Source organism: Chlamydotis macqueenii, chromosome 2 (assembly GCF_036417535.1).
Source record: "Chlamydotis macqueenii isolate bChlMac1 chromosome 2, bChlMac1.mat, whole genome shotgun sequence".
Lineage (NCBI taxonomy): Eukaryota > Metazoa > Chordata > Aves > Otidiformes > Otididae > Chlamydotis > Chlamydotis macqueenii.
In genome coordinates, this window is record NC_141557.1 from 120,946,291 (window position 1) to 120,961,887 (window position 15,597).

The 15,597-nt window shown below is 37.9% G+C and overlaps 1 protein-coding gene across 8 annotated transcripts in view; it reads right to left on the reverse strand.

The window, feature by feature from the left end:
* ST18 (ST18 C2H2C-type zinc finger transcription factor) overlaps positions 1–15,597 on the reverse strand; it is a 172,645-nt gene that overhangs the window by 16,888 nt on the left and 140,160 nt on the right. For 6 of the 8 annotated variants that reach the window (XM_086742320.1, XM_086742321.1, XM_086742324.1 and 3 more), the window contains 3 exons: positions 9,255–9,500; positions 3,088–3,203; positions 257–319 (listed from right to left, as the gene is read on the reverse strand). In XM_086742320.1, the coding sequence (XP_086598446.1) occupies positions 257–319; positions 3,088–3,203; positions 9,255–9,500 (425 nt within the window). The remainder of the gene's footprint in view (positions 1–256; positions 320–3,087; positions 3,204–9,254; positions 9,501–15,597) is intronic. The other 2 variants (XM_086742328.1, XM_086742326.1) reach the window with 1 other exon arrangement.

Consider the following 15,597-nt stretch of genomic DNA (forward strand, 5'->3'; position numbering starts at 1 on the left):
TAAATGACTTATCTACAGATCTCAGCTAAGACACGCAGCTACAATAATAAGCATATGCTTCTTAACTCCAGCAGTCAGTTGAGGCCAGACCTTCACAAAATATAACAAAACCAGGAAAACCAGCCACATTTCTTTATGGATTATTTTCTGCAAATTACTTTTGAATACTTATTCACGGTTAGTATCAAAATGTTCAAAGATTATAACACCTAAAAGTAGCTCTATTTCCTGCTTTAGGCTTCCTGTTGTTTCTCACCTTCGGTGTGAGGCATAGTTTCCTGTTACATGACCGCTACCATCACATCCTGGAGTTGGACAGCTATTCAAGGAAGATGCAATGAGAAATTAGAGTATGTATAACACACTACATAGTTCACCCTAGCCTTCAGGGGATTAAGTAATGATCCTTAGGGCAATCACTTTCATCATTAGACATTATGGAAAAACAGCAAAATTTACACAACACTTTTAGTTTTCAGTTATTACTTGAAGCATATATGGAAAAAAAGTTTTACTATTTCCACCACAAAAATGAGTCAAAATCTAGATAATGTGAAACCATCATGCATTGCATAGATTTTTTTTTTTGTTACAACTTGTGTACTTAAAAGGACATTTTCATCACTGGTACAAAATTCTATATTCAAAATAATTCCTTCAACTTCTGACTAAAATAAATCACCTTCTTTAGAAACACATCTAATCTTTATTTGCTGACATAAGTGAAAAATTAGGTGTTACGGTTGCTTGCAGAGCAGAAAGCATGTCAAGCTCACAGAGCTGAAGTTCAGAATGAGCACAAAAGTTTCCCAAGATGTTTCTCAGCTGAACTGAGAAGTGATACCCAGGTGGTGTACATTTAGCACAACAAATATGTCCCTTTATGTGAAGAGATGGAAGTATGTGTGACCTGGAGAAGATGTTATAGCTTCTGTTTTCCCTCAGCTCTTCTTCAGACATAGCACTGAGCTCCTTATCAGATTGGGATACAGTCCTCTGCAAGAGGGCAAGGATATCGAGAAATACAATTTGTGCATGGAGGAGGAAGGGTGAATTAAGTTCACCTTTCTACAGTATTTTACAACACTAACACCCCACCCTATAAGAGTCACCTTATAAATGGATATGTTTTCTCTCACTGGGCCCATAGATAAGAAGGGCAACAGAAACTGTACACAAACGTTTAGCTGGTGCTCCATAGTAATGAGTAAGGGATACCTGAGATGCTCACCCGGCTATTTTCTCTGAGCTGGCAAAATGCTAGGAACTTTTTGAAATCCGTAAAGAAGCCTTAGGAAGATATCAGCCTCATTTTTGCTGCCCAGTTCAACCTGAGCAATGAAGTTGTGGGCAAGAGAATTAATGTGGAAAAACAGAAAGGATGTGCTACAAGGCGGTATTTATAAATTAGTTCGCTGCAACTGAGATAACTATGTCAGATTTTATTTTTTTTTCTGCAAGTGCTTATGTCATTTTAAAAACTTCCTCATGATGGAGCCACCTGTATTGAATTGTTCTATACAAGTTCTAAGCTCAATGGGATCATAGAAATGTAGTCTGTTCCCTATATTACCTATAGATTATTCTGATAAATTAAAAATATTTCTTATTTAATTTTCTGGACAACTACATTTTAGATACCTGTTTCTATTCACTGTTTAAAAATAACACAGTAATATCACTAAGCAGATCGTTGCCCTTGTAAATACTCTGGGAATTATTATTTTGGAGACTAGAAAGGTATTTTACAGACATCTCAAAACACATCAGTATCACAAAGGAATAAATATTACAAAAGAAAAGCCATTAGTCTCCAATAAACAAACTCTTAGTGATTTTTGTGTACATTTGTTTCAGAAGGGGCAAACCAAACCTGACCTGTAGCAATTTAGGTCATGATCTACAACTGCAGATATAATGTGGAGAGTAGACAACACTCAGACTAAACAGCACGAGGGGAAAGAATCACTCTTCACAGCAGCTTGCCCCAGGGAAATGTAATTTCTAGAGACAGAGGCAGATCTAACCGATTCAGTGGCACTGAGTCTGGGGAGCAGGACACAAGGTGACGGGATGCGACTCATTTATTTATGGGTGAGCCTGCAGTGATACATGATGGACTATTATCGCCAAGCGATACGGAGTGCACTTGTCTAGAGAGACCTACTCTGGTTTGGGACAGAAAGAAAAGTGGTATAAATGATTGCTAAATTCTAGTTGACTATTACAGTGAAAACACTCTACTGATATCAAAGTGGTGTTGATGTGAATCCAAAGGGGTTTTGCGAAGTGCCTAGATGAGATTTAAAAAAGTGACTGGTATTATGAGCTGGTTGGGACCATTTTACTGAAAGGATTCTAAATTGAAACAAGCTGTTGCATGCAGAAAGATTTAATGGAATTATCCTATTTTCTTTGCAGTTTTAGCTGGTAGAGTTTTGGAGCAAGTGAGTCTCCGTACTTGGGAAAAGAGAGTATTAGCCTGTTCTGCCAGAGTGACTTTGGGCATCCACTGGATTTTCAGCAGGACAGAATAACTAACTCTTCTTTGAAGGAAGCAGATGAAGAACTTAAACATAGATTTCATACAGGTTGGAGAACCCTGGGGCAGGTCCTGTCTTGTGTTTTATCTTTTTACGAACTTTGCATGTTTCCTATCTGAGAAATCCCCAGTGCTTCTCTGCAAACTCTCAAGAGTGGATCTAGAACAATGATTGTCCAAATAAAGTTTATTTCATTATGTAAGCACTAGCACAGCCAATCTGCAGCACACTACAAAACTGTGTTTTGTAGGAGGAGTTGTTGCCCATTTCTTACCTATCTATTTGAGGAATAAGGAGTGATACCCAGTATAACATTAGTCATGAATATGTCCAAAACCCCAGGCCTATCCTGGCTTGTTTCAGCTCCAAATCTCACATTTACCAAATTGCATAGGCACAACAGTGAGCTAACTGCCTGCAGTGAACTGTCATGCAAGTTTCCCTGCTCTGCTCCTGCAAATCTACTCCAAAAAAGCACTCAGAATAACAACGTGGTCAGTCTTCAGCAGAGCAGAGGAAAACGTGCCATTATTTTGTGACTCACGTGATGAGTTCCTTTTTGAGATCTCTTGAATGGAGCTTGGGTTTAGGACTTGGTATGGAGACATCTCCTGGATACTTCTTTTCCTCTGTGTTTTCAGGAGAGCTCACTGGATCTTTCTGAAATATTAGATAAGAAAGTGACAAAAGGAAGGTTTCACTCTACAAAGCCTCCCACATATACTACAAATAACTTGCTCTGTCAGGAAGAGAATCTCTTGGAAAACATTAAAAAAAAGTCTTAAGAAATGATGGAGAGAGATGAAGAAAGTTTAGTACATCATAATTTCAGGATCTCATAGGCAGATTTTAAAAATTTGGAACTGTATAATTGTGAAAGTATTTCTGAAGGTGGATGCTGTTTAAATTGTACATATGGAAAATTTGCTTTAGATTCATAAAATGGTGATAAAGACCAAAGAAAAGTATACAGACAAAATAAAAGCAGTTGTTCAATATATAGAGCCAAATAAAAATTCAGCAAGTATGCTCTTGTTTTCTTCTGTGCAAGTACATAACTGAGTTTTGTATACAGTTGAAGTGAGTACCATTGTACTGTGAATTACAAAATTGCAATCATAAATTTAAAAAACCTATTGTACATAAACTTATGTAAATGCAAAGCTTCTTAGAATTGAATGACTTGTTATCTTATTCAAAGAGCAGATTCTTGTTAAAATAAAAATAATGAGAACAAAATCTCTTTGAAATTTTCTTAGTAGCAGGCTGCTAAGGGTAGTTATTAATTTCTACTATTTGTAGATTAAAATAATTGCTGCTACAGTGCTTTTTGATGGGTGGTATGGACCACGAGTATTCGCTCCCCTGGGAAGGCATTTTGGAAATCTGCAGTCCTGAAAGGAAATTACATTTTTGTTTTCTGAAAAACCTTCTTTGATCACTTCAGAATAGCTTGTTTTGTACTGTTTCGAGAATTAATGCCTTCAATTATTATTATTTTTATGAAGGATAAGTATTTAATTTCTGGAGGGATGCTCTGTGGATATTGTATCATTCAAGAATTCTCCAAAGCCCATAGCATCAATTATCAAATCTGTATTAATCCCTTCTGAGACTTCATGTTGGTTTTGTGACTCTGTTCCAATACTCAGGTAGGTATCGCCCAGATACCTACGTCTGTAGGAGCAGAAACTGCTGCCTGCTGTTGAAGGGAGAAGCTCTTAGCCCCTGCTAAACTCATGAGGCTGGTGCCATAGATGCTCTGGGCTTGTGCAGCTGATGAACGTGCCAGGACAGAGGGGCAGGGATGTCTGCAGAGCTGTTAACATAGAGTGGAGGGCTGAGGAGAATCTGGACTGAAAATGGAGATTCTGCCTAATGGGACTTGTAAGCTCTGCGGGGGTGTTTCTTCTGATAAAGCTTCCATATGGTCCCCGATTCTGGCAGCTCATCTTTGCCTGTTTGGAGACTGGATCCTCAATATGACTTCCTTCTGCTTTCTGGTACCGGCTACCTACTCCCTACTGAAACTCACACTACACATACATATAGAAACCATGCCATATTATTGCTGTATCAATTACTACTGATTTTTGCAACCACATTTGTGGGGTTAGTTTGTCTCAGAATAATCTCATCTGCTGCAAATATAGAAAGCAAAAATACATATATTCAGCTTTTCTAAACACTCTTTCAAATAGTATAATAATAATTATCGAGTAATTATTTTAAATAAAAAACCTACCCTAATATATTCCAGGCTTTTAGAATTTTATTTCTAAAGGAAAACTTCAGATAAGGAGCAACAGAGAAAAAAAAACAATGAAAGGTATTGTTAAAATGTTAATATAGAAATAATAAATAGTTGAAAACTATGGAAATTAAAATGCTAAAAAACAAAAGTGGAAAAACGAATGCCAGCTTTGTTCAAGATTCAAGAAACCTCAAAGACTGTTTTCCAACATTGAGTTAAATCCTGGTTCTAGTGGCATATGAAGGTGTTTTTGCCACTGCAATCTGCATAATAGGGATTTGAGTTCCTGACCCTCTCTTTCCACAAGTTCTCACCTGCTTTTCTTATATACACATGAATGCAAACTCCTACAGGGATCATCACCAGCATAAGTCACTATAAAATCAAAAACTCCCAAAAGAAGCAACAAAACGGTGGACTCTCTGTTGCAAGGGGTCAGATGCCAAAATAACTTCAAAAAACACAGGTAAGGTGGTTTCCATTTAATCTAACGGAGGTTGAAGAAGGCTGGCTTATCAGTTTTCTCTCTGTCACCTAACTCTGGTAGGCTACATCTGTATCACTGAACTGAGGACCAATGCTGTGTTTCTAAAAATTTAGTGCATGCTTTGGCTGTATCCTGACTGTATCAAGACTAGGCACACATCAGCCTCCTCCACTTCTTGTCAAAGGTCCAGTTGAGAGGAACCTGTTGTAGGGGGTGGTGGAAAGACCGCTCTGGCTGTCCATGGGAACCCTGAGCTGTGTGATGTACCTCAGGATGCACCTGCCCCAAACAAGAGTAGCTGTAACTGTTCATGCTGCAGGGTTTATTATTATTTTCATATATACACTTCGTGTTCTTTATCCCACATGAAAGATATCTCTTGATCTTCTGCTGGTGATGGACCAAAAAGTTGTGAGTGTGAGTTATGCATCATATCACTGTCTAATACCTGCTGCACAGGGAGGACTAATTGAGAATCATGTATATCAAGGCTTGACAAAAAACTACAGCATTGCAGTTCACAGCTTCATTTAATAATATTTCACTGATTCATTTAACAAAATAAGATTGCAAGATGAAGATTGACATGAGTACGTCTACAGCCACCAGCATAACTGATACCAGAGTGTTTAGAACTGCAGTATTTTCATTTTCTATTTTTTGAAATAATTCATTTTTTTCAAATTTTAATTGTACATTTCCTGAATTGACTTATTAAGATTTGTAATTTTTTTTAAAACCAATAGCTAGACGCACAGAAACACCTGCAATTTCATAGTAACTGCTCTTTTGAAAAAGAAAAGAAATCTAATAAGGACCAAAGTGGGAATGCAGCTTGTTTCCTAGTTCACATTCATTAGTACATTTTCCAGGAATGATGGATATATATAGACATTTAAGCAAGTGATTTCTCCAACATTTTCTTAGTGCCTTGTGGAATACTTGGTATTATTCAAGCTGCATGAAATCTTCAGATGTGTAGAAGCTGCAAAGGGAAAACAGTGCAAAGGGAATGCAGGCAGAAGAATACTGAAACTCTGCCTTTCTAGGACCTTACATCAGTACACATGGCCCAAAAGGGGCTGTGTCTGTCTGAAATGAGTAGGTCAGACCTAAAGAGCAAATATTTTTTGGTCTTTCCCACTTAGGACTGAGCGCAGAGCATCATGCCTTGGCTTGTGTGCTTCTCCAGCAATTTATATTTAGAGGGAGAGAGAATCCTTTGGGAAAGTACCTTTAACACTTCCCTCATTTTGGTCTGTTAAGGGATGATCATCACAGCTAGTCAAATCCAACTGTATATATAATTTTTTCCTTTCAGATTTGAACGGCTTTATAACTAAATTCTATTAAATTTCTGAAGAATTCTAGACTAAAAGAAAAATCAGAACCAGCCCAATCACCCCAAACATTACTATTTTCTGCAAAGAGCAAGTGTGCATTCACGCATGCACACTACAGAAAGCAAGCAAGCAATGAAACTCCATTAATGTACAGATGGAAGTTTATATTGATTTCAGCAAAGACCAGAACATAATGGTAACATGAATAACAGATAATAGCATCTGGCACTTTTAACATTTTTAAGCCCTGAAATCTTTGGAGAACTGACAGTTGAACTAACTGACAGCTCTAGCTATTTCTCGGCGCTTTCCTTTTGGAGAGATTTTGAGCTTTTTCCAAATTCTGAATTTTTTTTTTAAGGGGGCATCTGGACAGGCTATTTCACTGAGAGAGAGAGAGACAATATTTTCTGGAAATTACCACCAAAATTAAGCAACTGTTGTGCATATGAACCAGATAACAATGAATTAGAAATAGATATAATCAGTCATTTTCTTTGCATGAGGATAACTGCCAGTCTTCGGTGTTCAAAACAGAGCCTCTGGCCCTGAGATCACTGGACATGTCAATGCTCCCTGGAATGGCAAAAGCTCACAGCAGAGGTCTGGGGCCAGATCCTTGATTAGGGACAAACTGCAAAGTGTCAAAGCACCGAGTACAAGGGGCAAGAGTGCTTGAACGAGGATCTTTATCTCCTGTCGGATAGTCTGCTGGTGCCTCCAGCTCCCTGAAAGGGAGAGGGAAGCAGCCAGCCACCCACTGAGGCCTTCCAAAAGTCAAGCAGGCATTGGGAGGGATGCAGAGGTTCTCTTGCCATGGCTTTTTCACTGAGCTGCGGTGGCAGCAGGGACGAGGAGCAGCAGGACAGGCCCTTTGCCAAGTCTGCGACACCAATTGATCCCCTGCAGCAAGGCGGTTCTCTCAAAGTTGGATGTACTTGCACATTATGCGGCATGAATGGGGAAGGGCCTGAGCCCTCAGTTTACCACCGCCTCATGTCAAACCCACTCTGAAACCCTGATACAAGGATCATGCTTTCATTACTGAGGTAAGCAGCATCATCAGCCCCACAGAGGTGACTGGAAAGTGCTCTTCAAGACAATCCAGGAAAGGATCCACTGTGTTTCAAACTGTCTCAGAAGTATCATTATGATGGGTCTCTACCCAGTGCTGACAGATTTTTTTCTTCACATAACTGAACTATCTTTTATTTCCAGGTATTTTTGGAACTAGGGGCCTAGATCCCCTAAAATCAACCTTAAATAGATTTACTCCTGTCTACATCTTTTTGGAGCACCAGTTTTGATACTTGAATAAAAAAGAATTTTGTAACAAATATAATGATCAAACGCTATTATTTGATATATAAAACCAAATAGGGAGCAAATGTATTTGCAGCTGAATAAAAATTCCAAATTGGGACACCCTTTTTTCCGCTTCAGAAAGCTATCACTCAAGCTTATCTAAGTTAATTGCCAAGGTTTTATTTAATTAGCATTTAAAGGTGTGGATGGTCCCTTCCTGATTTAAGAAAAATGCAAGCAATCTGTATTCGGACGGACAGGCTCAAGACAAAAACATAAAACCAAACTTGCCTGCAAAATAAAATCATAGGAAAGAAAGACAAAGAAAGGAGACTATGCTGCCATGTTGCCAAGACAGGATAAATAGATGTGAAAGAGTAAAACAGAAACAAAAGCAAAGTCAAGACAGTTATCAACTTGGAAGTGGCAGTCTAGGTTAGTCATCAAAGTTGGAATGTTACTAAATAAAAATATTTGCTGAAATTTTAGCTAGTCATCTTTGTTCCTGCAAGTGCATTTTCAGGTTTGGACTTTCACATTTCCTAGGACAGGTTGAAAAGGGAAGACATCTGTATATACTCATCTAGTTTTTCTATGCTGTTTCGCTATGGGATAAAAAGATCACAATTGATGGAAATTATTTACCTATCCTCTTGTGCTATTTGTAACCAAAACCTTCAGGAATCCCTAACAATTGTTTTATTTCTAAGTCTGTGCTCTCAGACTGACTTCTGGTCCACTAGACTCACTTATGAGATCTAAGACTCACTGGCAGAGATTTCTTGAAACATGTTAAATGCAAAATAAAAAGCTTTCCACTGAAAGAATATTGCAGGCAAGAGTCTAAGTATATGTTCAAATGCTTAGATAATGAGTTATCTAGAATTATAAAGAGTTGGTGTGGAAAAAAATACTTTATGTTTCAGTGTGAAGAAACTGTCTTTCTTTTTTTCTTTTCTTTTTTTTTACCAAATGACCCCGAGGTCATTTGGGTGTATGTGCTACAGGACTGAGCCATAAGGAAGAATTTTTTTCTAAAAGTCTCTAATTATGAGTAGCTTTGATTTCATTTCCTTATGTTAGAGACTTATAGGCCTTCACAACCCATACTGAAATCAACAGTTGTTTTCAACCTCTGAAATTAGTGTTCAAGAGCAAGATTTTTCAAAGATGCCTTGGTGTTAAAGCCAACTCAATATTCACAAACCTATACTTGTGCAAATCAATTATCTTTAAACTGCACTGCATTGGTCATCCCAAAGACCACCATATGGCCACTCATCCAAGGCAAAAAGTCACTCAGAAACTGAAAAAAAAAATACCTCTTTTTCTTCTTCTTTCCTGCCATGGGTCTTGCTGTAGTTGATTGGAGTATCCCAGCCTTCCTGTTCACAAAGAGCCTGGTAGAAGGCTGCATTTACCAGGATGCTGCTTGTTTTGAAAGGAGAAGAGGAAGGAGTGGGAAGTGCTGTGCTGGAAGAAGTGAGAGGCATAACTCTGTCTTGGCTTCGGTTCTTTTTCATGCTTAAATCCAGAGTGCCATTTTCATCCACTTCTATCTCAGCTCCCTGACATACAACAGGAAACAGAGACATGTTTAGCTATGGACATGGTGAGCTTGCAACATAACCATGTGGTGCTTTTAAAGGATAAATATAAATGCACGCTTTTATTTAAATTTATCTGAATCTAAAACCAGCTTTTCAATTTATGTCAGTTAATGTCCAACTCTTAGGCAGACTTAAGAGTAGCTTCAGTAATGGTATCCCTGCATCTAAGCTTAAACATAGTAAGTAGAATTTAAATAAGATGCCTTTAAACCATAACCTATACACTGTAAATCTAGTTTTATTTAAAAAAAGTTTAGCTTTAAATCTTCTTGATCTTTTCACTCTTACAGAGAACTATGACCCCAATTCACAGTTAAAAGCATTAATGCATTGTTTAGGTCATCAACAGCATTACTATTACATATCCTCCCTTCCCCCCACACCCCAGAAATATTACAACATCTGCATCATGAAGGAGAGAAGGAGGGAGAAGACATATGCCTAAAAGTAGCACAATAGGACAAATTTTCACCAGGGTCTTGTACATCACTCAAAATAACATATTGCTTTAAGCATAGCTTGACTAGGCCACTAAGGCACAAGTCTGCACTGAGGCCACTAGACTGGGAGCCATGGGAGGATCTTTAGGAGGTTCTCGCCCATGGAGACTTTCGGCACAAATTAACAAAACCTTTGCTACCTGGGAAGTACAGCAAAGAGCAACCTCTGATTGCAGCGGTGTGTGCAGTTTGGGAAGAGACCAGACTTATCTTTCCAGGCTGTGAGAAGCTCTCAGAGCAGCTCCTGCTCACAACAAGGGGTGAGTGCTGCTCAGCTCTACAAGAACAAGGGAAGGAAAGCTCACTGTTCTGCCTTATCCTGTCTGACCACAGAAAAAGAGTACGAACTCCTCATCTTGGAATGACGAAAAGCTCCTGAAAGTGCAACTCACTAATGCAAGCAACAAAAATTTTCCCCTCATGCTCAATATGCAGCACTGCATATTGACATATTGTGTGTATATAGGGATGAGTATAAGACTAGTCTTTGCTATTGCCAACAATTACTAAAGTCAAGTAGGGGAAGAGGTGAAAGAACTGGCTTCTAGAGGAGCGCTTGATAGTGTAATTCTATGTATTACCCTGAAGAAGGCAGAAAATATTCAAAGACAATAGAGACAAATAACAGTGTCAAAGATGTTGTTATATCTATGTCTGCAACACATGTAGAGTGCTGTAATTAACACTGCTCTGTGTTTTCCTGTTATTGTCATCACTACTGTTTTTCATTTGTATCACCACAAAGCTCAAATACCACTTGGGAATTTGGAGCTAGATATGTTAGGTGCTGTATAACTGCAGGAGACAGTCTTATAAACCCAGATTGAGACCTCCTACCTTGAGTAATATAAAAGTAAATCTGTGAAACTTATTCTTGCTTGAGGATCTTAAAAACAGTTGTTGTGAAACAGAGAATTCTTCCCCTGTGTTGAAAGTGTGACATGGCCACGTCGACTGGACTGAAGGTACAAGCTTCCTTTGTGCAGCCTTGTCTTCTACCACTGCCAGTGGTGACTCATTTAAAAGTAAAATGTATCTGATAAAATCTTTTTTAATCAGAAGGAAAATGGTGGTAGAAGTTGAAAATCTAGGTCCTAACGATCTATCTTCACTCAGGCATCCTGATTCCATTTTGTATCCATGGGCCTAAGACAGATGCCCACCTAGACTGGAGCACTACCAAGCCATCTGCTTGCCTCTGGTTCAGAAACTCAAGCACCTCTTGGTTCTCCTGCACAGCAAAGTTCGTATTTTCAATCATACAGCTTAAAGAGAGAGATGTTTTATTATATTTATGGGAAGTAAATACACTTCTAATATGTTCATGCTAAGACGCTTTGGTTAGATCTTTCTGCCCCTTTTTAGTAAATAGTTTAATCTCCTGTGATAGTTTTAAGCCCTGAATTTGACAGTGCAGCTTATCCTGGATAATAACTTAGTAACCACAACATCTTATGCCATCTGTATAATATCAAATACATTTTTATACCAGCATTAATAAACCTTGGTTACAAAAATCCAAGATATTAACTATATCAGTGCCAAGCGCACACTCCAGGATCTGACAATATAGCTCTGCCATGATTGCCCCAGTGTTTTTTGGCTGCATAGTTGATATGTAACTATAGCAATGAAACAGAGCTACAGTAATCAAGTTTAATGACCAATGTAAAGTAAAATGCTAAATATTGTAGTTGCTGACATTTTTCATAATAAAAAAAACTTGGGTTAAGTCTGCACAACAAACATTCACATAAAATTCCAGACCTCTGTGACAGATGGCTTAGGAAAGGAAGCCATGTGACTGGGCTGCAGTAGTTTTGTAGTACAAAACCCATAAATAGTGCAGATTCTCTGTCACTGACAAAACATCAACTACTCAGAAGGCAGCAGCAATAACAAAATGGACCAAAATCAATCAAGGTCCCCTACTTGATAAACCTGTGCATAGGAAAATATCAGGAAAAGTATTGTCTCTGAGAAATAGATACCATTAGCCAGAACAAGGACCTCTGGCTGATAAGCTAAACATTTACTAAGATGGATATTTAAAGCTTCCTCAGCACTTTCCTGAAATTCACGCAGAAGTTGGGTTGTCCAACATGCACCTAATTCTGCTCAGGGAAGGCTGGGTTGTGTGTTTGTGAAGTTGCGTACAGATGGGGTTTAAGTGAGCTCACAGATGCACACAATGATTAAATATAGCCATGGAAAAAAACACCCCCTTTTGCCCATCACGGGATGGATCACACGTTTACAGCATGGCTTTTTGTTCAGAATGGTATAAAAGAGCTATCACTTTGCTGCCTTCATAGCAAACTCCAAATGGCAGAGGAAAAAAGAAAGGATAGTCAGAGATACTGCTCCAGTTTTCATTCCGACTCTCATCCCACCCTCCTCTCAATATGTCTCCTTTGCTTGTTTTACCACATTTATTTTTACATTAATTTTAAAATGGAACTAAAAAGACAGAAATGGCAAATGGCAAAAAATGCTAGAGCAGTGCTATGACACGCTGACAGAAAATGGCACTTACTATGCTTAGCTCAGACTTGCAAAGGCTGTGTTCTCCTCAGTGAAGGCAAGATCTTATTACTGTCGACTCTAGTGCATGTGCGAACAGGCCTATATTTATCCATTTATCATGACATATTTAAAATATAGCTACCAAAACAATGTAAACTGTTCTGATTCTTCCTTTAAAATATAAGCAAAATAAAGATGCAAATGTATTTTATTATTTCCTACTTTACGTTAGTTTGCAGCTGTGTAAATCTTTGGAGCCTGACTTTGATCTTATTTACATTTACATTTACCTTTACATTTACACTGGTGGGAACCAGGAAAAAATTCACTGAAGCAATGAAGAAAAATCAATGAGGGTAAGAGGATACACATGGTAATTAAATTCAGGTTACTCCTTATCTACTCCCACATCAGTGACAGCATAATCACCCTACAGGTTTTACAAGCAGCTGGAAAAAGGATTCCAGAATAAAAAATTAGAGAAAAATGACTGAGACATGTTTTCTTTATTCCAGGATCTATTCAGTGAAAAGATAAAGTATAAGTAGTACTCTACTAGGAATGTCTATCTAAAATGAAGACTAATATAAATATGTAAACATAAAAATAGTCTCTATCCTCTTCAAATGCTTTGTACTTTAAAGTCAAGCTTTTTCAGCTTCCTTTATTTTATGACAGAAATATTACAGATTATTTTCTAGTACATTATTAAACCTTGTTCTTAGAACTGAACTACATCAGCTAGGACAATAAAGGAAGTTGGGTTTTGTGATAAATTACTCCTGCATTTTTTCATACGCTCTTGGTCCATCTGATCACTCACAACATTTAATTCTTTGTACTGTGTCTCCAGTAACAATTACAAGTTAAGCTTTATCTCATAGCTGGATCGGAAAGTGAATTATTGTGTCTGTATGAATCTTATTTCAAACCTGTGACCTTAGGGAGATTGTATCATTGAATATAAGGGGTTTTATGTATTCTTTGGTTGGTATCAGCCATACAACTTAATACTAAGTAAGTCCAAAGCAACAACATTATCAATCGTTTTGCATTCCCGTTAGCAGTTCCGTCTGGTTTGGAAACCTCAAAAGGGCTCTTCAGTAGTGGTAGTGGAAGTAACTCTGGAACTAGCATCTTGCCATGTATATGAATACTATTCTTAATGCAATTTCACCCAAAACAGTACAATCTCTTCTATTCTCAGCCAATAAAAGTACATACACATGGTCCTCAAGTCTTCAGACTCAAATTTAAGCAATTAACTTATTATGCAGTAAACTAAAATATTAATTTGGGTCAAAATAAGAAAACTTGTAACTGCCCAACAACATCTGAGACACAAATGAAGTCACAATTTCAGCCCAGAGCAATTCTCAAATGAAGAAAAGCCAGCCAAGAATGTACTCAAGGAGCAATATGCACGGCAGTATAACAGGATGATACCTAGTGATATTCTTGGCTGATTTTTCATCCTGTATTTAGGCTTTAAGGTATTTGTAGTAAAGGACTGCCTGTCAAACATACTGAGTACTAAATACATTGTTTAAATAATTGATGTAATTATCACCATCATCAATATCCAAGAATGGAGAGATGACATAATTTTGTTCAAAACCAGAATTTGAACTTTAAACATTTTTAGCAAGTGTCATTTTTTTGTTTTCTTTCAAGGCATAGTGTGCATATGCCATTTTGTCTAAACAGGTGGGAAAAACACCAAAACAGTCAACAAAATGTTTGGCAAGCAGTAGTGATGAGGATACAGATAAACTGTATTGCCTGCAGCTACCTCTGTGAGACATGAATGTGGTGAGGGCTGTAAACAGGGAAGGTCTCTGGGTGTTATGACCATGTAGACCTTGCACTGTGCTAGAAACTGCAGGCTAAGCCTTCTAGGGAGTCCTTCTGTGTACTTCAGTGGGAGCTGAACGATGCTACATAAGCTACAAACCAAATGCAGACCATGACACTGTTTTGGGGTACAGAAGGCATGAGAATTGGCTGATCAGGATTATATTCAGGGGAACAGTTTATTACAGTCCCAGGTGTCTGCACCTGTGGGGTTGAATGGCTCAGACAATGTAACATTAATTGTGGCATTAATTATTTTTTAAAACAGTATCACCATGGTACCTGATGGTTTTAGTATTTTGTATGCAGCTGGTAGATAACTCACGGAGAAAACTTAGGATCCATTTTACTTCCCATTTCAGAATAAATTTATTTTTTTAAATTGGTTAATTTATAAATTCAGAATTTTAGTCTAGAAATATTTGGCAGATCATCTTTGTACATTAGATCTCTTTGTGAAGTTTTGCTTACCAATGGTACTGCTAACATATAATCTAATTTCTCTCTCGCTACCCTTTTCTCCCCCTTTTTGGCTTAGACTCCCCTTTCTGAACTAATATGAAGAAAATGTGATATATATATATATCTGAAAATTCATTAAATTAATGAAATTTGGAACTGTGCTGTAAAAAATATTCTCTTTTTCATTTAAGTGTTATCTATATTGACAGAAACGTGTTGAACATTCAAGTTGAAACATCCAGCTCTTACTGAAAAAAGAACAACACTCTGGAGGTCAAGAAATAAAATCTGAGAGACAGAAAGAAAAAAAAAAACTTCAGGAATACACTTGTGCTAAACAGTGTCTTGGTGTTTTTCCCACCTGTTTAAGCAAGATGACATACGGATGCTCTGAGTGAATAAAATGACATTTGCTTGAAATGTTTGAAGTTCAAGTTCTGCTTTTAAAACTTAGAAACACAATATTTTTACAGCTCTGACAATTGCAAAGGATTTCCTGCAAGTTGAGGAAATCCTCCCCAGCCCCACTGCCCCTTGCTTTACCACCACACTGCCTCCCGCCTGCAAAGTGTCATGGCTTGGATTGCTGCCTGATGCTCATGTAAAGAGCAAACACTTTTGCAAGTCAGGAGCTTTGATCACCTAAAGTATGGATGATGCTAATTAGATTTTCTTTGGCAAAGGAACAAAGGAATGTGGCAAGGGGCAGGGCT